The sequence below is a fragment of the Lactuca sativa genome, chromosome 4 (genome assembly GCF_002870075.4).
Source record: "Lactuca sativa cultivar Salinas chromosome 4, Lsat_Salinas_v11, whole genome shotgun sequence".
In the NCBI taxonomy this organism is placed as follows: domain Eukaryota; kingdom Viridiplantae; phylum Streptophyta; class Magnoliopsida; order Asterales; family Asteraceae; genus Lactuca; species Lactuca sativa.
In genome coordinates this window covers 92,970,088-92,992,172 of record NC_056626.2, presented here as the reverse complement: position 1 = coordinate 92,992,172, position 22,085 = coordinate 92,970,088, and the positions used below count along the sequence as shown (strand labels likewise).

General features: G+C 38.3%; 1 protein-coding gene across 1 annotated transcript; it reads left to right on the top strand.

Moving 5' to 3' along the window:
• The first annotated feature begins 14,646 nt into the window (after window positions 1-14,646).
• On the top strand, window positions 14,647-19,781 carry LOC111897102 (equilibrative nucleotide transporter 3). The gene is made up of 10 exons (XM_023893069.3): window positions 14,647-14,806; window positions 15,956-16,104; window positions 16,193-16,297; window positions 16,395-16,550; window positions 17,793-17,936; window positions 18,040-18,145; window positions 18,241-18,425; window positions 18,645-18,805; window positions 18,977-19,235; window positions 19,486-19,781. The coding sequence occupies exons 2-10, from the start codon at window positions 16,063-16,065 to the stop codon at window positions 19,657-19,659; spliced, it is 1,332 nt and encodes a 443-aa protein (XP_023748837.1). The 5' UTR covers window positions 14,647-14,806; window positions 15,956-16,062; the 3' UTR covers window positions 19,660-19,781.
• Window positions 19,782-22,085: the final 2,304 nt, after the last annotated feature.

The following is a 22,085-nucleotide window of genomic DNA, read 5'->3' as shown; positions in this document are numbered from 1 at the left end:
ATCCTACTCGTCGAGTTAGGCGACGACTCGACGAGTTCGCCTTCTAAACCGATATTCAAGTCCTTCATCCTACTCGCTGGGTTGTATGAACAACTCGGCGAGTTCATCTTCATCCGACGGACACTTATGCTAAGACTCGCCGAGTTGTATGAACAACTCGCCGAGTCCATCTTCATCCGAAGAACACTTATGCTGCGACTCGCCGAGTTGTATGAACAACTTGCCGAGTCTGTTCTTGATCTAAGGAGATTGCCTTGAACTCGCCGAGTCAGGGCATTGACTCGCCGAGTACCTCCATAGATGAGTTCAGCTTTCGACTCACTGAGTCACACCCCGTGACTCACTGCCCACTCGACACAACGAAAAAGGGGACAAACTCGGAGACTTGCGAACAGACTCGCCGAGTCGTTGCCATGCACCCACTAAATACACATATTTGCTCGATTCCAGTCCATGCCATTCACATATCTGGACTTCTAGGACACGAATCACACGTAAAGTTTCCAACTTTACATGTGGATATTCACCAATATGGATTTTAGGGCTCAAAATGTCTCAAAAGGGTAGATCTAGGGTGAACAAGCAACATGGGGCCATAAAGCTAACAAATCTGAGCTCCTGGAGCTCAATCTTGCCTAGATCCAGAGGCCAAACATCTTATTACGACATATAATGCACATACAAGCTTGGGGATTTGTCCAAGAAAGACCTAAATGAAGTACTAAGCATAGAATCATGGGGAAAACGGGTTATACCTCAAAGGAACTGCTGGAAGAACACAATAATTCCTGGATGGCTTCCCTTCTTCTGGATCTACTTCCTTCCTCCTTCAAAACCTTCAAAAGCACACAACAAAGCTTCAATTCTTCAAAGAACAAGCATAAACGAGGGTTGGGAGCTCTGGGGAGAGAATGGGGGCTGGCCTGGGGCGGATAAGTCGCTTAAATAGGGTGCAAACCCCTGAAACTTAGGGTTTCATCCAACAGCTGTGACTCGCCGAGTCCAGGATATGGACTCGCCGAGTCGCCAACTTAAACGTGTCCCGGGTCCCGCATCCACTCGGCGAGTCGGACCTATGACTCACCGAGTCCAAGGCTAAAAGAAAGCAAATACTCAAATAACATTTACGTACCAGGAACCGGGTGCTACAAATCTCCCCCACTTATTTTAGACTTCGTCCTCAAAGTCTGCTGCTCGATCCTGAAACGGCTCGGGATAATGCTCCATCATCTCGTCCACCGGCTCCTAAGTCCATTCCGAACCCTTGCGGTGCTGCCATTGCACCTTCACTAGCTCCACCCTCTTGTTCCTCAAATCCTTCGACTTCCTGTCGAGGATTGCGACTGGGCGCTCAATGTAATTCAGGCTGTCATCAACCTGAATGTCCTCTAACGGCACAACCGCTGAATCATCCGCTAGGCACTTTCGCAGCTGAGAAACATGGAAAGTGTTGTGGATCTGGCTGAGCTCGGCTGGCAGATCCAATCTATACGCTACCTTTCCCACCCGGGCTACGACCCTGAACGGTCCGATGAATCGCGGGCCCAACTTGCTCTGCTTCCTGAATCTAATGACGCCTTTCCAAGGCGACACCTTCAGGAGAACCATATCCCCGACTTGGAACTCCAAGTCGGATCGACGCTTGTCGGCATAACTTTTCTGCCAACTCTGAGCAGTCTGAAGCCTGCTTCGGACCTGCTGGATCCTCTCGGTCGTCTTGAGCACCACTTCGGTGCTCCCCATGACCCTCTGGCCAACTTCACGCCAGCTTATCGGGGTCCTGCACCTTCGTCCGTACAACATCTCGAAGGGAGGGCGGTCGATACTCGCGTGATAGCTGTTGTTGTAGGAGAACTCGGCCAGGGGAAGATAGGTATCCCAGCTACCACCAAAGTCTAGCACGCACGCCCGCAGCATATCCTCCAGAGTCTGGATGGTCCGCTCGCTCTGACCATCCGTCCGCGGGTGAAAGGCAGTGTTGAAATGCAGACGAGTGCCCAACTCATCATGGAACCTCTTCCAAAATTTGGAAGTAAAACGCATATCCCTGTCCGAGATCACCGATACTGGCACCCCATGCCGTGCCACAATCTCCCTGATATAGATGTCGGCCAATTTCTCGGCCGATATGCTCTCCTGAATCGGAATAAAGTGAGCACTCTTGGTCAATCTATCCACGATGACCCAAATCGAATCCACTCCACGTGCGGTCCTGGGAAGCTTCGTGATAAAATCCATCGTGATATCTTCCCATTTCCACAGTGGAATATCCAACGGCTGCATCTTGCCATGCGGTCTCTGATGTTCGGTCTTGACATTCCTGCAGGTCAAACATCGCTCGACGTACCATGCCACATCCCGCTTCATGCAGGGCCACCAATAGTCTAGACGAAGATCCCTATACATCTTCGTCGCCCCGGGATGAATGGAGAATCGGGACTTGTGCGCCTCCTCCATCAAAATCTGGCGCACGCCTCAGTGATACAGCACCCACACCCTACGGTGCAGTGTCAAAAGTCCTCGGCTATCATAATCAAAAGAGGAAACTTGACCCACAACACGCTCACTCTTCCGATGTTCCTCCTTGATAGCCTCCTGTTGAGCCTCCCGAATCTGCTCCAACAGGGGAGTCACCACGGTCATCCTCATACAAACGTCCCTGATCGGCGTCGCCTTGCGGCTAAGCGCATCGGCCACCACATTGGCCTTCCCCGGGTGGTAAAGGATCTCACAATCATAATCCTTCATCACGTCCAACCATCGACGCTGCCTCATGTTCAGATTCGGCTGATCCATGAGGTACCTCAAACTCTTGTGGTCCGTGTAGATGGTACATCGAACCCCGTAGAGGTAATGCCACCAAATCTTGAGGGCAACCATGTGGAGGATAGAGTACACCGGTGAACACGTCGTTCACAACACCTACAGGTAATGAGCCTGCTAGTGTTCCACAGGACAATCTAGAATAGTCCGTGGTCGTCATCCATACTCTGCTGAATGACTAGAATAACACCAATAACACCGAGGCCTCTCATCTGTTTATTTCACACCAATTATCTACCCATGTTCTACCCAACATATTAGTAGATAAAAATATACATTTTTATACATTGTTTAAAAACCTGTATAGCATGCTTTAATCAATACATATTCCACATAACAGATGAGGCATACACACATAACACGTATTTCATAGAGAATATATCAGATCTATGAGATAGAAGAGAGTGAATATACATTCACACATATAACCACAAAATATTTACACGTAGCACGTATTTTATATTAAATACTTCATAATATTGCGTTGGAATGAAAATAACTACACACTCACTTGATCAGAAGATGATCTGACGGCACTACGGCTTATAGAAGTAGTATACTTCGATAGATCTGGAAGATCTCCACCAAAATCGAACTCCTCGCGGGCATAGCTTCGGCTCGGGAATAACGCTCTTCGGGATCCTCGGGGCTTCGGATCTTGCTTCGGGGCTCGGGAATGATACCGGGGCTTCAGGATATGATTGGCACGCAAATCGAGGCAAAACTTAGAGAGAGGGAAGAGTTTGAACAAGAGAAAATGGCTGATTTCGAGTTCTATTTATAGGCTGAGGGTCTGGGATTACGCGGGGCGTAATCTCAAATTACGCAGGGCGTACTCAAGTTACGCGAGGCGTACTTTGACGTCACTGCGTGCGTCGACTGGTGGCACTCGAGTATTGGTCAGACAAGTTGCATCCGACTGAGTACGTTGGGCGTACTCAAATTACGTTGGGCGTAATTGACTCGTCGAACTTCTAAATTGCGTAACTTTCGCATACGAGCTCCGTTTTCGACGTTCTTTATATCCACGCGAAGGTCAGACCATACTCTACAACTTTCATTTAGACTCCGTCGGCTATTTTTGACTTTTATTTTTATTATTTTTTTTAGAAGGCCGGGACAGAAAAACTTCGTTATAAATTCATAACTTCTTCGTCCGACGTCCGTTCTCGCCTAACTTTTCATCGTTTCACTACTAACAACGAGATCTTCGATTCTCGTTTAGATTGTTTCGGCTAAAAACTGCTCGATCTCAAATCGAGTATTCGGACTGTATACTGCCACGTCGAAACTTCAGAAAATCATAACTTCCTCATACGAAGTCAGATTTGGGCGTTCCTTTTATGCACACTCTCAGTTTAACGAAATCTACGACTTTCGTTTAGATTGATAAGGCTAAATATCGCTCTATCTTAAATTCATATTTTACGTCACTCGGCGTCGTGCCGGTTCTGTCGCGAAACTTCGACAGGTCATAACTTCTTCGTTATAACTCGGATTTTGGCATTCCTTATATCTCCGGAATCCTTGTTTCAACCACTACAACTTTATGCAAAGATATCGGGCTTATCTCACACTTTAATTTTGACGCTTATTTTATTTTTAATTCATTAAATTATAAAAATTAAGAAAATACACATAAATCACATAATTCACATAATTCACAAATAATACATTTTCATTATTTCAAATTGGGGTTACAAAGGTTAACCTAGACTATTACATTGCTAAAAATGGCAAGCCCAGAAACACGGGCGTTACAATTCTCTCCACCTTAGAATGATTCCGTCCCCGGAATCACACTCCAGCAAACAAATGCGGATAGCGACTCATCATTTCACTCTCCGTCTCCCAGGTGAGATTCGGCCCATTCGCGTGTTTCCATTGGATAAGCACTAACTCAACCATCTTACGTCGCAACTTCATAGTCTTTCGATCAACGATTGCCTCAGGTTCCTCAATCAACCTCTTGTTCTCATCGATCCTCAACTCCGAAAGTGGAATTATGTCGGGAACTTCTCCCGTGAACTTCCTCAAATAACACACATGGAAAGTGTTATGAACTTCATTCAGTTTTTCTGGTAGTTCGAGCTTGTAAGCTTGGTTCCCAATCCTCTGAAGAACTTTAAACGGTCCAATAAACCTTGGACTTAACTTTCCCCTTTTACCAAATCTTATAACCCTTCCACGGCGAGACTTTAAGCAAAACCGAATCTCCAACTTCAAAAGTCATCGGTCTTCGCTTTTTGTCAGCGTAGCTCTTTTGACGGTCCTGAGCTGCTAACATTCTTTCCCTAATTATTTTCAACTTTTCAGCCGTTTGATGGACTATCTCCGGTCCCATAAACTGCTTTTCCCCAGCCTCAAGCCAACAAGACGGCGTACGACACTTCTGTCCATACAATGCTTGATAAGGTGCCATCTTTATGCTCGAGTGAAAACTATTATTATAGGAAAATTCTACCAAAGGTAAATATTCATCCCAATTACCTAGGAATTCCAAGGTACACGCTCTCAACATATCTTCAAGTGTTTGTATCGTTCTTTCACTCTAACCATCAGTCTGCGGATGGTAAGATGTACTTAAACACAACTTGGTACCCAATTCCTCTTGTAGACTTTTCCAAAATCGTGAGGTGAAACGACTATCACGATCCGACACAATCGTTAGCGGAACACCGTGAAGCCTCACAATTTCCTTCACATAAGAATTCGCAAGCTTTTCCATAGACCATTTCTCGTTGGCTGCTATGAAATGCGCACTCTTAGTGAATCGATCAACGACCACCCAAATCATGTCGTGACCACTTTTTGTTCTGGGCAGTTTAGTGACAAAATCCATAGCAATGTCTTCCACTTACCCATAGGCACAGGTAATGGTTCTAAACTCCCGTATGGTTTCTGATGTTGTGCCTTGACTCTTGCACAAGTCACACACTCCCCCACATACATCGCAATGTCGAGCTTCATCGTCGGCCACCAGTAGTAGGGTTTTAGGTCCCTATACATTTTTGTGCTACCGGGATGAATCGAGTACATGGTTTTGTGAGCTTCTTCCATCAAAAGATCTCTGACTCCTCCTGTCTTAGGTATCCAAATCCGATCTTGGAACACCTTCAGTCCGTGACTGTTTACACCGAACACCAACGTTTTGCCCAAACGTTCCTCCTTCCGGTCATTCTTCTCAGAAGCTTCGCTTTGAGCTTTCTTTATACTTTCCAAAATAGTCGAGACAACTTCAATTCTCAACGCTCTTGGCCTTCTCCTTTCAAGATTTACTTTCCGACTGAGAGCATCAGCAACAATATTGGCTTTACCGGGGTGGTAAAGTATCTCACAGTCGTAGTCTTTAAGTAATTCCAGCCAGCGTCGTTGCCTCATATTCAATTCTTTCTGACTAAAGAGATATTGGAGACTCTTATGATCAGTGAAAAGTTTGCACTTCGTGCCATAGAGGTAATGCCTCCATATTTTTAGAGCGAAAACTACCGCTGCCAACTCCAAATCATGAGTCGGGTAGTTCTTTTCATGCTCTTTCAGCTGTCGAGACGCATATGCGATCACCTTATCCCTTTGGGTCAAAACGCAACCCAATCCAACCCCAGACGCATCGCTATAAACAACGAAGTCTTCAACTCCATCGGGTAGAGAAAGTATCGGTGCCTCGCATAGTTTCTTCTTTAGCTTCTCGAATGCTTCTTTATGCTTATCACTCCAAGCATAAATAGCTCCTTTGTGGGTCAAAGCTGTTAATGGACTAGCGATCGAAGAAAAGCCTTGGATAAATCTTCGGTAATATCCGGCTAATCCTAAAAAGCTTCGGATCTCCGTGGGACTTTTCGGTTGTTCCCACTTCATCACAGCTTCAATCTTTGCTGGATCAACCATTATCCCTTCTTGGTTGACCACATGACCCAAGAATTAGACTTCTCGAATCCAAAAATCACATTTGGAGAACTTCACAAATAGCTTCTCCTTCTTCAAGACTTCCAGCACTTCTCGCAAGTGTCTGCCATGCTCTTCTTGGCTTTTTGAATAAATCAGAATGTCATCTATGAACACTATCACAGATTTATCAAGGAACGGGTTACAAACTCTGTTCATTAAATCCATGAATGTTGCTGGAGCATTGGTTAGTCCAAACGACATAACCAAAAACTCATAATGTCCATATCGCGTTCTGAATGCAGTCTTCTCTATATCCTGCTCTCTTACTTTTAGCTGATGATATCCTGACCTTAGGTCGATCTTTGAAAAATAACTTGAACCTTGTAGCTGATTGAATAGGTCATCAATCCTCGGCAACGGATATCTATTCTTTATTGTTGCCTTATTCGGCTCCCTATAATCGATGCACATCCTCATGCTTCCATCTTTCTTCTTTACGAATAACACCGGAGCTCCCCATGGTGATGAACTAGGTCTTATGAAACCTTTGTCCAATAACTCCTGAAGTTGCATCATCAGCTCCTTCATCTCCGTTGGTGCTAATCGATAAGGTGCATTTGCAATTGACGTTGTTCCAGGCAACAAGTCAATACGAAATTCTACTTGTCGATTGGGCGGTAATCCAGGAAGATCTTCGGGAAATACTTCCGGATAATCACACACAACAGGAATATTTTGCATCACCTTCTTTTCCTTCTTAGCATCGATCACGAATGCTAAGTATGATGTACACCCCTTGGTCAAACATTTTTTGGCTTTCATTAGAGAAATGATTCCAGAGTTTACTCTGCGTTTATCTCCGTACACCATAAACGATTCCTTCCCATTCGGGTTCACTTTCACTATTTTCTTCTTGCATAAAATTTCGGCATCATTGGCGCTAAGCCAATCCATTCCCAAAACGATGTCGAAACCGTTAAGTTCTATAGGTAATAATTCCTCATGGAACTTATTCCCATTCAAGTCAATTAAAATGTTTTTCATACGATGGCTAACAGGTACAAACTTGCCACTAGCAACTTCGACTAATAAAGCATTATCTAGTCTATCAACAGGCAAAGCTAGTTTTCTACCAAATTCATGCGATATAAAGGAGTAGTTGGCTCCAGAATCAAATAAAATTTGGGCAGACAATTTGTTAACGAGAAAGGTACCTGAAGCGACATCAGCTTCATCTTTAGCAGCTTCCAGTGTCATCTGGAATGCTCTCCCCTTTGGCTTTGGCGGAATGTTGGGTCTTGTTACTTCCTTCTTTTTCGGACAATCCCTTGAGATGTGCCCCTCCTCACCACAACCATAACAAACATTCTTGGTAAAGGTGCAGTCATTGGCATAATGCCCTGGCTTTCCACATTTGAAGCATGTGGTTTCCCCGCCACACTTCCCATGATGCTTCTTCTTGCACTTGTCGCGCCATTTCGCCTCTACCTTTCCTCCACTTCCCTTCGAACTAGACTTCGAGAATTTACTTTTCTTGCTGGACCCTGAAAATCCATCAATTTTCCTCTTCTCACCAACCTCTGACGTTTCCAGACCTTTTTCCCTGATCTGGGTCTCAACATTTCTAGCAGCCCAGATGGCGGCTTTCAATGTGGTTGCTTGCTTAACCATTGGACCATAGTCCGCTGGTAGTCCAAGGGCAAACTTGTTGACCTTAGAGAGTTCTGTAGGCACCAAATATGGGATAAACTTCATCTTTTCAGTGAAACTTGCAGCGTATTCAGTAACGCTCAATTTCCCTTTCTTCAAATTCTGAAACTCATTACTGATTTCCAGAAGGTCCTGCTCGGAGCAGTATTGCAGTTTTAGTTGTTCCACAAAGTCTTCCCAAGACATTTTGCTTGCTTCTCCCTTGGGCATAGAGTCAGCTAACAACTTCCACCAACTCAACACACCAGATTTTAGCAGAGGTATCGCAAGAGCGGTATTCTGCCTGTTGCTGCATTCACAACTTTCAAACATAGTCTCCATTTCGGAGACCCAGTCCATAACTTGTACCGGCGTCGGGCTTCCGGATAGACATGGTGGTTTGGATGCCATGAAATCCTTATACTTGCACCCACGACCATCATTTCCTCCATACTGGTTATTGCGTCTAACCACTGGTTGTTCGTCTTGACCAATGATCCCACTAAAGTTTTCTCCTTCAGACTGCCCTCCATTCTCCTCGGGCTCTTCCGCTTGAATTGACGGTTCTTCACGATTCTGCCTAAGCAGGCGTCTTGTTTCTTCCATCTGAAGATCCAACATCATTTGAATCATCATTTGTACACCAACCATTGTTATCGGCTCAGGTGCATCAGCTACAACAAGCGGTTGATTCCTGTTTTCATCAGCATTTCCAACTCCGCTTCTTGTTCTCACCATTTTTGATCTACACACCGAATAATTTCACCTTATTACTCCAAACGATTACATGCTAGTTCTAATATCTTATACATACGCTTAGAATCCTAAACACATAAACCTTCAGATCCGGTTGGCAACAAATCGTAGATCCGAACAAATAATATCATATATGGCAACATATAACATTTAGCACATAAAAACATTTTAGGCAACTTTCCTAAAATAAACTAGTGCTCGTGTCTAAAATTTATCAGACACACATCTCACAATCTCCACTTAGCATACTAAGTTTAAGTCTAGAAATCCTACAAATTCCTAGTTCGCTTAAACTGATGCTCTGATACCAACTGTGACATCCCCAAAATCTCGGCCAGAAAAGACCGATTTCATTTATGCTTTTTAAACATTTTCAGAGTAAATCCGTTTGATTTTAAAAGAGATGCGGAATTTGTTCCCAAAAACAAAACATGATAAAATAGATATTTATCAAAACATTTCGTAAAGAAATATGATTCATTTCATAATCAAAAGTCGGGATGTCATGTTCCGATACAGATCATAAAGCATAAACGATAGCATTACAAGTCATTCAACAAATATATACATATACAGACTTGCAAACAAAACAACTTGATAATTCGCCCATCTTAAGCTCTTGCGCCACTTCCTGTAAATCAATTCAACTGAGTGGGTCAGGCTTGGGAGCCTGGTGAGCATATAGGGTTTTCAAACCCACAATAATTATATTTAATTACAACAATCAACAATAAACCCGATTACCCATTCTCGTTATCCTCACCTTACGTTCCTAAAAATAACGTCTATTATAAGGAACTTATTTCAGGATTTTCATCGGGACGGACATTACTGCAGAGGGGCTTCCTCAACAATAAGTGTCCTGAAGGCAACCATGTGGGGGATAGAGTACACCGGTGAACACGTCTTTCACAACACCTACAGGTAATGAGCCTGCTAGTGTTCCACATGACAGTCTAGAATAGTCCGTGGTCGTCATCCATACTCTGCTGAATGACTAGAATAACACCAATAACACCGAGGCCTCTCATCTGTTTATTTCACACCAATTATCTACCCATGTTCTACCCAACATATTAGTAGATAAAAATATACATTTTTATACATTGTTTAAAAACCTGTATAGCATGCTTTAATCAATACATATTCCACATAACAGATGAGGCATACACACATAACACGTATTTCATAGAGAATATATCAGATCTATGAGATAGAAGAGAGTGAATATACATTCACACATATAACCACAAAATATTTACACGTAGCACGTATTTTATATTAAATACTTCATAATATTGCGTTGGAATGAAAATAACTACACACTCACTTGATCAGAAGATGATCTGACGGCACTACGGCTTATAGAAGTAGTATACTTCGATAGATCTGGAAGATCTCCACCAAAATCGAACTCCTCGCGGGCATAGCTTCGGCTCGGGAATAACGCTCTTCGGGATCCTCAGGGCTTCGGATCTTGCTTCGGGGCTCGGGAATGATACCGAGGCTTCAGGATATGATTGGCACGCAAATCGAGGCAAAACTTAGAGAGAGGGAAGAGTTTAAACAAGAGTAAATGGCTGATTTCGAGTTCTATTTATAGGCTGAGGGTCTGGGATTACGCGGGGCGTAATCTCAAATTACGCAGGGCGTACTCAAGTTACGCGAGGCGTACTTTGACGTCACTGCGTGCGTTGACTGGTGGCACTCGAGTATTGGTCAGACAAGTTGCATCCGACTGAGTACGTTGGGCGTACTCAAATTACGCTGGGCGTAATTGACTCGTCGAACTTCTAAATTGCGTAACTTTCGCATACGAGCTCCGTTTTCGACGTTCTTTATATCCACGCGAAGGTCAGACCATACTCTACAACTTTCATTTAGACTTCGTCGGCTATTTTTGACTTTTATTTTTATTATTTTTTTTAGAAGGTCGGGACAGAAAAACTTCGTTATAAATTCATAACTTCTTCGTCCGACGTCCGTTCTCGCCTAACTTTTCATCGTTTCACTACTAACAACGAGATCTTCGATTCTCGTTTAGATTGTTTCGGCTAAAAACTGCTCGATCTCAAATCGAGTATTCGGGCTGCATACTGCCACGTCGAAACTTCAGAAAATCATAACTTCCTCATACGAAGTCAGATTTGGGCGTTCTTTTTATGCACACTCTTAGTTTAACGAAATCTACGACTTTCGTTTAGATTGATAAGGCTAAATATCGCTCTATCTTAAATTCATATTTTACGTGTAGATATTCACCAATGAGGGTTTTAGGGCTCAAAATGCACCAAAAGAGTAGATCTAGGGTTTTCATGCAATATGGGTCCATAAAGGCAGTAGATCCAAGCTCCTGGAGCTCGATCCCACCTAGATCTAGAGGTTACTCAACTTATTACGAATCCTTAAACATACACAAGCTTGGAAATGGCTTAATAAGGACTTTAATGGAGTTATAAGGAACAATAAGCACGAAATCAGAGGGGAAATCGAGTTTTACCTCAAGGAAAAACACTAAGATTGCTCAAAGATGGCTGACCTCCTCCTCCTCTTCTTGATCCACTCTTCTCCCTTCTCCAAAACTTCAAAACACACTAAGAATGCTTCAAACTCTGAAGGAATAAAACTTTGAACGAGGGCTAGGGCTCTGAGGGTGAATGGGGGCTGGCTTGGGGCGGAATGAGGGCTTAAATAGGGTGCAACCCCCTAAAACTTAGGGTTTTCTCAAACAGCGGTGACTCGCCGAGTCCAGGATATGGACTCGCCGAGTCGCCAACTTAAACGTGTCCCAGGTCCTGTCTCTACTCGGCGAGTCGGACCTACAACTCGCCGAGTCCAAGGCTTAAAATGAAAAAGAGCTCAAATGAAATTTACGTACCAGGAACTAGGTGCTACAGACTTATACCTACTACTTATGACTCGTGGGTCAGGAGTGTAGGAATGAAGTTTGGTTACCTTTGATGACTTTTCAGATGTTACATTAGATTACTTTTACCATTTCTTTGTTGCATGACTTTTGGATGTTAGGTTTGATGACTTTTTGTATGACTTTTGTTATGTTAGGTTTGATGACTTTTATATGCATGAATTTTGTTATTGGATAATTTTTGGTGCATGACTTTTGTTATTAGATAAATATTTTGCTTGTTATTTACTTTATATTTGACATGCAATAAATATTTTGGTTGTTATTTATTTTATATTTGACATGTTATATGTAATTTTTTTTTACAAGTCAAGTATGATATCTAATGGTGAAGCTTTAGCTTTCCTTTTACTTGTCTTGTATTGGTTGAGGTTAAACCGGCTAAGGCTCAAAAAAATCATAGAATAAAAGATAACGATTCGAGCGGGTATACGTATACGCAAGATTTGATACACGGGGACCCTACAGAATGTTACGATATGATAGGGCTTACACAATTATGCAATCATTTTACACAAATAAGTTGGTTGCAAGCTAGTAGGACAATAAGCATTGAAGAGAAGATGGATATGTTTTTACATGTTATAGGACATAATGCACGTTTTCGAGTGGTTAAAGGAAGATTTCATCACTCCACACAAACCATTCATCAATGTTTTCACGAGGTCCTAACTACAATGATGTGTTTTGCAAAAGAAATTATAGTACCAACAACTCCTAATCCAACAAGACATGCCTCATAACGAAAAAGACGCTTAAAAGCTATATTTTATGGAGCAGTAGGTGCACTAGATGGAACTCTTATACATGCAGTTGTGCTCGTTGATCAGCAAACATGGTATAGGGGAAGAAGAAAAGGTGAATGTTATCAAAATGTATATGGAATTTGTGATTTTGATATGATATGCACCTTTGTATGGGCTCGATGGGAGGGCATAGTACATGATTCAAGAGTTTTGAAAGAAGTTGCATTCAATCCGACTTCCGGATTTCCATCCCCTCCACCAGGTTTCTAATCTTTATATAAGTTTATCTATATTCTTTATATAAGTTTTATTATCTTTATTCTTTATATAATAAATGTCACTCACTTACAGATAAATATTACCTTTGTGACGCTGCATATACCAACACTCGTGGGTTCATGGCTCCGTACCGTGGCACTAGGTATTGGTTGGCTGATTTTCAAGGACGTCAACCTTTAATTGATTAATGAAAAAAGGTTCAATCTTGCTCATGCATAACTTAGAAATGTTATTGAGCGTGCTTATGGTGTATTGAATGTGAGACTCTCAATCTTAAAACAAATGACTCCTTATCCTTTTCCGATACAAAGAGACATAGTCATTGCTTGTATCGCGGTCCATAATTTTATAAGGAAATACAATATCCAAGATGAGTTATTTGCAAATTTTGAAGAGAACGTTATGGTTAATCCTAATGTGTACGGTGGAGGAATTGAGGGCAAAAACACCCAAGGCATGGAATAGGGTTCAGAAGTCGTTGAATACATGGCTACTCTGCGTGAGCAAATTGCTAATCAACTACTTTCACCCGGTTTACTTTAGAGCTATATATGCACATGTTATTCTCAATTTCAGTATGTTTCTATTTGGATTTTAATTAATTTATGTTTAATTACTTTGTAAGACAATTTATATTTGGAATTTTAGATGATTATTGTGTAATTTTAATTTTGTATGATAATTTGTACACTTTTATAATTATTCAGCAACTTCATCCATCACATAATAGAACAACAGGGTAATATGATCATTTTTCATCATTCATCACAGTCAGTCAGATGTACAATCAAACAACATGGTTTCTTTTGCAGTCAGAAAAGTTTCCCAGATAACACTTTCCGAGACAACAACTATCAAACGGGACCTAAGTTCCACCTCTTGCTTTTTTATATAATTCTTGTTTTTTTTTATAAAAGACGTAAGAATAGGGTTTTTTTTTTTTTTTTTTTTTGCATTTTTTAAACAGGGTAATGTTTCACAAATAATTAGGGAGTGTTCTTCATTTCTTAAGGGGGTGTTTGACTTATCTTTTGAGAGGCTAAAAGTCCTTTTAGGAAAAGTTGCAACAAGTCAGGTTTTCCTGACTTTTCCAAAAAGTTCATTTTTCTTATATCCAAAATCCAAAAATAGCTTTTAAAAGTGTTTTTACCAAACATCTTTTATCTTTTCCTAAAAGGACTTTTAGCCTCTTAAAAGATAAGCCAAACACCCCCTAAATTATTGCAGAAAGTGACTTTCAAAACATGATTTAACTTTGCAACATTATATATTTTAGCTTATTTTTCCTTAAATTTGGAGGCAGAAAGGAAATATTTGGAGTTTTTTTTTTTTTTTTTTTGTGCTTTTAGTTTATGGTTATAAATTTGGAGTGTTCTTCATTTCTTTATAGTTAAAAACAAACAAAAATATTTTTTCTTTTAATAACATTATACTTTTCAAATAAATAATAAGAATATTGGTGATGCCCATCTTACGTGGCATCAGTTACATGTTTTTGCATTCTCCATGTAATGAATATATACTTTAAAAATAGTAAAACTCCTTAATGTGAATGGGAATCAGCACCATTTCATAAGAAGATAAACTCCAATCGAGAAAAACCTTCAAGAAAACTTACAAAATTGAGTTCCTGACCACTGCCGAAGAAAGGGATTTAGTTCGGACTTGGGATAATTTGATTTGAAGCATATAATCCAAGGTAAAACCATTGTTTCAATTTCGCATTTGTAGTATAATCTTGATTAGATCTTGAAAGCGGTTCGATCGGTTGAGATATTGAGTTTAATTTGGAATCAGAGCCTGGTCAACCACGACCACCACCGTCACGGTGGTGGCCACTGGCCAGCTACCGTACACATAAAAACCATAAATGTGAACCGATATAAGAGGGTTTGGTCAAAGAAATTAGTTATTAAACTCATAGTAACTTGTTGCATGTCGATTGTTATTAGGAAAATGGTTAAAAATCGAGCATGATTAGACATTCGGGTCAAACTCGGGTTAAGATCGGGTCGAGAAGATGACTCGGGAGAGAGGAGGAATTAAATATTTAAATGGTTGTTTTATTTTGATTATTATAGTTTGGCCCCTGAGTTTTAAAAATCTTTACTTTTTCGCCCCAGATTTAAAAAATGATTCCCTTATAAACCGTAATTATTTTTCACAAAATTTTATGATGGAAATGGGACCATTCATAAAAATGGAAATTATTCTTTATAAAATTGATGATATTTTATTGATATATGTTTAAGAAAACAATTACATATTGAAAGGACATCCATTTCCTTTCATTTTGACTTTTTAGTGATTACTGATTAGATTTTTTTATGAAACACTATTTGTATGTCAGTATGATCTAACACATGCATTAGGCAAGATACATACGCCACCAAAAGGCGAAAATTTCTTCCAATTCTTTCCAAAAAAAACAAATCCAAAAAATAAAAATTTGCCTTATTTAATATAATAAGAAGTTGCTTGCTTACAAACATGAGAAACGTCAGTTTCTTGTTTTATAAATAGTCAAATACATTTGGAAAATCTATCAAATAATTTTTAGTTGAAATAAGAAAACGTCTGTTATCTGTAAGTTCCAGCGCTTGCTTTATTTATACCCTTCTTGTTTTTTTAATAAAAAAAACGTAACAATTAGTCGTTTTTTATGCATTCTTTAAATTATTGCAGAAATTGGCTTTCAAAACATGATTTAACTTTACAACATTCTATATTTTAGCTTATTCTTCCTTAAATTTGGAGGTAGAAAGGAAATATGTGGAGTTTTTCAGTGATTTTAAACTTTTGACTTTTTCTACCTTCATCTAACTCAATCATCACTCTGTGATTTTAGTTTACAATTTCAACTTTCAAGAGAAATCATATAGATTTACAAGAATTGTGGCTCATCAACCAAGATTTCATCAAAATTCTGCAAATAAATCTGAGTTGTTGAAAATCATGGCTGTTGATGATTCAAGTCAAACTCCTACCAGGCTTGAGGTATCTCATATTCTCATTTCAGTCAACTATTACATTACCCCACGTGCTTAATCTTAAATTTAACAACGTGACTTTTTTATAAATGCAGGGAAAGTTTGGTGCAAACATGATATGTTGGATTCTTGGAATTGGATCTCTCATATGTTGGAATAGCCTTACTTCTATAGACGACTACTATTACGATGTATTTCCAGTGAGTTTTCAAGTCCATGAAATTCAAAGTCAACATCTTATTACATTTGTACTTTTTTTTTTCAATTTTAATTTTGTTTCTCTATTTTTTTTCCAAGGATTATCATCCATCTAGGGTTCTTACTTGCGTCTACCAACCTTTCGCCTTTGGGTCAATGGCATTCCTCGCATATAATGAATCAAAGGTTGATACTAGGAAACGCAACATTGTTGGATACATCATGTTCTTCTTCGCGACTTTTGCCCTCATTTTGGTATGTGTTAAACAATTGTGGGTCCCATTTCTAGTTATCCTATCCTACATAACGTAAAATTTGTCCACACAATTGGGTCCAGGGTAGTATACTTGTAGAAATAGATTAGGGTCCAAGTCACCTAGTGGGCCCCGTATACCTCATTTACATCTCACATTAGGCTATGAATAGGACGGTGCGGGCCAGTACCACTACCGCGGCTTCTACCGGCACCATCACCACCTCCACCGCCACCGCCCTTACAACCACCACTATCACCACCGCCACTGCCGTTGCCACCACCCATTGCCACCTCCACCATTGCCGCCACCACTACCTCCCCTTACAACCACCACCCATTTCCACCACCATTTACTATTTTTATAATTTTGTATAATATCTTCTTATTTTTAATAAAAGAATAGGTTTATTCTTCTTTTGTCATGTGTCATTCTATTCAATCTCATAATTAATGTCATTACCACTTCTCAACCTATTGATTCTTCATTTTAAATTTTAAATTTTAAATTTCATACTCTAATTACATTAAATTAATAACATTAAAATTAAAATGAAATTAATACAGATTATAAGGTCATATATTTATTTAAATCAACGATTATAATTTTATATAACTAAAAAAATATATCTTAATTAATAATTTGTTTTAAATAATTTATTTTAAATAATTGATTAATAATTTTGAGTTTTTACTATGAAAGTTCAATTAATTTTGTACCTATGATTTTCACGGGTTAAAAACTAGTATATATATATATATATATATATATATATATATATATATATATATATATATATATATATATATATATATATATATATATATATATATATATAAGTTATAAAGCAAAGTAAAATAAAGCAAAAAAAGAGCAATTATGTCATTTTACATTATTGAAATCAAATTCAATAGACATGTCTGCTAGCCAAACGGAATACGAAATTGGATTCCAATTCCATTTCCTACCAACCAAACTAAATATGGAATTGGATTCCAATTCCTGACAAACTCCATTTCCTTGGTAAATTCCAATTATTTCATAAACATTCTGTGAACAAAACGCCACCTTATACTCCTATGCCAACAACCTAGCAGGCCGTTGTGTACCTGATTTATATGTCACTGTAAGCTCTAGGTAAGACATTGTGGGCCAGTGTGGGAGTTTTAGCCAACTCTAGGGTTTAGGGTTTAAGGATGATAAATGTATCTAACGAGTTTCTTTGTATATGCTAATGCTACAGTTGGATTTAGCTACATATGGGAAGGGTAGCATTGGATCTTACATAGGTATATGTCTTTTTGTTGCTGCTTTTGGGGTAGCAGATGCCCTAATTCAAGGCGGGATGATTGGCGATTTGGCTCTCATGTGCCCTGAATTCATTCAAGTAACTCATCACCTCTTTGTTTCCTTAAATTCCCCAAAAAAACATTATCATATAAAACATCTTTTACGCCTTTTCTAAATAAAAATATCTTTTTCTTTTTTAGTCTTTCCTAGCCGGAATGGCTGCATCAGGAGTTATAACATCTGGTTTACGATTACTAACAGAAGCTATTTTCAATAATTACGAAAATGGCCTTCGCAAAGGAGCATGTAAAAACTTCCTTCCTTCCTTCATAAATCTATTCAAATATTTAATTTCTGAAGATTATTATTATTATTATTATGATGATGATGATTTGTTGCAGTGTTATTCCTCTCGATCTCCACACTGTTTGAGTTTTTATGCATCTTTCTGTATGCCTTCATTTTCACTAAGTTACCAATTGTGAAACACTATCGTACAAAAGCAGCTCTTGAAGGTTCACAAACAGTTTCATCAGATCTTAATGCTGCTGGAATTCAAACAGATCTCACCCTCACCCAAAAACTGGTTCTTAATTCTTAATTCTCTTTCTTTTTCCAAAAAAAAAAAAAATTATCAGTTTCTAGCTGTGCAAATTGCAAGGAATCACAATGTACTTTACTCTATTTACCAATATAGGTAATGTCCATTGTCTTTATTGGTTAAAAGAGTCATTACATTTCTATTTCTTGCAGTTTGTCTTTTCTAGTTTTGTAATGAAGATTTTTTTTTTTTAAATAATCACAGCTTGATGGTGATCCTGAGCATCTAGACAGATTGAGCAACAAAGAACTATTGTTTCAAAACTTTGATTACGCGTTAGACTTGTTCTTAATTTTTGGCTTGACATTATCGATATTTCCAGGGTTCTTATACGAAAATACCGGAAAACACCAGTTGGGTTCATGGTAAAATTACTAAAATGCCCATAATTACAATTTTACAGTTATTACATCGCATGACATTGCGATCCTTGACCAAATAGAATAATCTAATAATCTATTTTTCTAGGATCGCTTTATACATTTATTAAATAGATATTATATATTTTTTACCTTGTGTGATACTTTTTTTTATAGGTATCCACTTGTTTTAGTAGCTACATTTAATTTTGGGGACTTGGTATCACGATATATTCCATTAATAAATTGCCTCAAGTTGGAATCACGAAAAGGGCTTATGATCTTAGTCTTTTTACGCTTCTTGCTTGTTCCTGCATTTTATTTCACTGCAAAATATGGAGATCAAGGATGGATGATTATGCTAGTCTCGTTTTTGGGGTTAAGTAATGGTTATCTTGGTGTATGTGTTCTCATGGCTGCTCCCAAGGGTTATAAGGTAAATTCACATCACATTACATGAGAGGACAAACACAGATACAGTGCATAAAGTCTTGTACTGTGTTTGATGTGCATTGGGATGTGACTGATTTCGATGGGAAAAAGTTGTAATTTTTTATCCCAACAGGGTGGGACACTGACTCACTTTTGATCTGTTGTCTGTGCAAAAGACGTGAATGTCCTTCTCATGTAACAAATACAACCTTGAAATTTAAAGATTCATCATGGTGATTTGTGGGATATTGTAGGGTCCGGAGCAAAACGCGTTGGGAAATTTGCTTGTGTTGTTTTTGCTCGGTGGCATATTTTTGGGTGCGGGTCTTGACTGGTTATGGCTTATTGGGAATGGAAGCGTTTTAGACCAAAGTGCTAAAGAGATCGTTGAGTACTTTGCAAAATCTTCTTACATACATGTCCTTTAGTTCAAACATAATGGGTCTTACATACATATATAGATATATGTATGTATGTATGTATGTATGTATGTATATGTTGTTTCTCTATAATTAATATTTCAAATGAATGAAGGCAGTTAATTATGACAGTTAACGACTTTAAAGGTCAACAATTTCTGACAAAAGTTGGCGCCTCGTTTCTCCATGCAAAATCTTCCCTATATTTTCTCCATAATATCCTGATAAAAAACATTGATCATCAACCCACTTTTCATTTCTTATGTTTAAAGACAATATATCATACGAATGAAGAATCTTCTTTTCTTGTCTAATGCTCCCAAGTTTTCTAAACCCCATTACGAAGTTACCTAAGGATTCGTTGCTCATCAAGATCATATATAAACACCATTTCATGTTGAAATCTTTCATAGATTCTTCTTCCAACCATTTGTACATTAGGGTTTGTAAGTTGTATGATTTTGTGTGTAAATATATATAAAAAGAAAATACATAAACAATGTTGTCAATATTTAGGATATATAAATCTCACAAATTAGCACCAATCCCGGTCCAAGTTTTTATTAGAAACTGCCATAAAGAACCACTTCGCATCTCATGGGAAAAACCAGATATTGGATGGACAAAACTAAACTATGATGGATCATGCAAATGCAAAACGGGTAAAGCAAGCATAGGGGGAGTTTTAAGAGATCACAATGCTGAGTTTTTATTAGGGTATGCTGAATCCATTGGGAAAACTAATAGCACTGTTGCAGAATTTGTAGCATTACAACGAGGCCTTGAGTTGGTTCTTGAAAAAGGTTACACTGACCTATGGCTAGAAGGAGATTGCAAGACGTTGGTCGAAATTATAGCCCAAAAAAGGCGAGTTAAATGTTTTGAAGTACAAAAACATGTTAGTGGTATTAATTTAATTTTACCAGAGTTTAGAAACTGTCTTGTTACACATGTTTATAGAGAAGGGAATAGACTTGCTGATAAATTTGCGCAAATTGGACATCGGTTGAGAAGGCCTCAGATTTGGGATTTTCCTCCTAGTGAAGTTATGAGGATTGTGAATGAAGATGCAAATGGGAAGGTTTTTCATCGAATGAGATGAGTAATTGTGTGAATTTAACATATGATTGAAGAAGAAAATTCGGATTTTATGAATTTGTGGCGAATTGTTTTTTATTTTTTTGTCGACAAGTTACTCTTTTAGAAATCTTTTGTGTGATTACTTTTTGGTTTTTATTATTTAAATGTTCATTTGAATGTACCATCGAATAAATGTTATTTAATCTATTCATGCAAAATCCAAAGAAGAAAGCAAGCTTGAATCTTTCTCATTTCTTTCATTTTATTAATCTTATATTTTCGACACCATTTATATAAACTTTTCTTAGACGAGGGATATTTCTGCAAGTTTTGTGGAACACATGAACCATTTCTGTAAATTTTCTATTAGGAAAGACTATTGTGTACATTTATGAAACATAGGCACGTATCAGCTAGGGGACCATTTCTGTAATTTGTGAACACATGGACCATTTATGTAAATTTTCTATTAGGCAATTACCATTTCTACAATTTTATGAAACGAATGGACCATTTCTACAATTTTATGAAACTCCTGGACCATTTCAATAAATTTGTGGAACGTAGTGACCATTTCCTGCAGTTTTGTGAAACATAATGACCATTTTATGAAATATTCTGGTATTTTTCGAATTTTGTGAAAAAATTAAGACTATTTTGTGACGTAACATGAGAAATATAAAAATAATACAATTATTTTGGATAGTCTAGTTTTATTTTCAATTTTCAAGAAAAGACTAAAGAAAAAATATTTTATTTGTCTTTTTTAGTATACAAAATATCATTGAACTGACTATTGTAAGTAACTATCAAGTTACCCAGTTTTCAAAATATTTAAAAAATATCATTGTTGTTTTTTTAGTATAAAAAATATAATCAAAGTATATTATTTGTACACAGAATACCAACAAAGTACACATGTGTTTAAATAAAACCTTATGGTAACCAGATATTTTAGATAAATGGAAAACGACTTAAAAGCGTATTGAAGTTTTCAAAATGTTCAAAAAAATACCGCATTTTTTGTTAACTTCGTTGTTGTCAGATTATGTAGAACACAATTACGGAAGACCATGCACCGTTATATCAGTTCACAATAGTTGTACAATCTCTTTCATTCCCTCACTCAACCGTTTTTGTGTTAACATGAGAAGTAAGTGGGTAATAACCTTAGTTAAACATTCTTGCTTCCCGATCGCATTATATGCCTTAAACCTAAGACATATATATATATATATATATATATATATATATATATATATATATATATATATATATATATATAGACACACACACACATTATACAGATACACATATTATACATCAAGGTTAGTCGTTCATTAGTTTTGTGACAT

What these genes read in the sequence shown, in the direction of transcription:
- LOC111897102 (XM_023893069.3), top strand. Translation starts at nt 16,063, where the DNA reads ATGGCTGTTGATGATTCAAGTCAAACTCCTACCAGGCTTGAG. An exon ending in TGTGCCCTGAATTCATTCAA is followed by an intron (nt 17,937 to 18,039) that starts GTAACTCATCAC and finishes TTTCTTTTTTAG; the next exon opens with TCTTTCCTAGCCGGAATGGC. An exon ending in AAACACCAGTTGGGTTCATG is followed by an intron (nt 18,806 to 18,976) that starts GTAAAATTACTA and finishes TTTTTTTTATAG; the next exon opens with GTATCCACTTGTTTTAGTAG.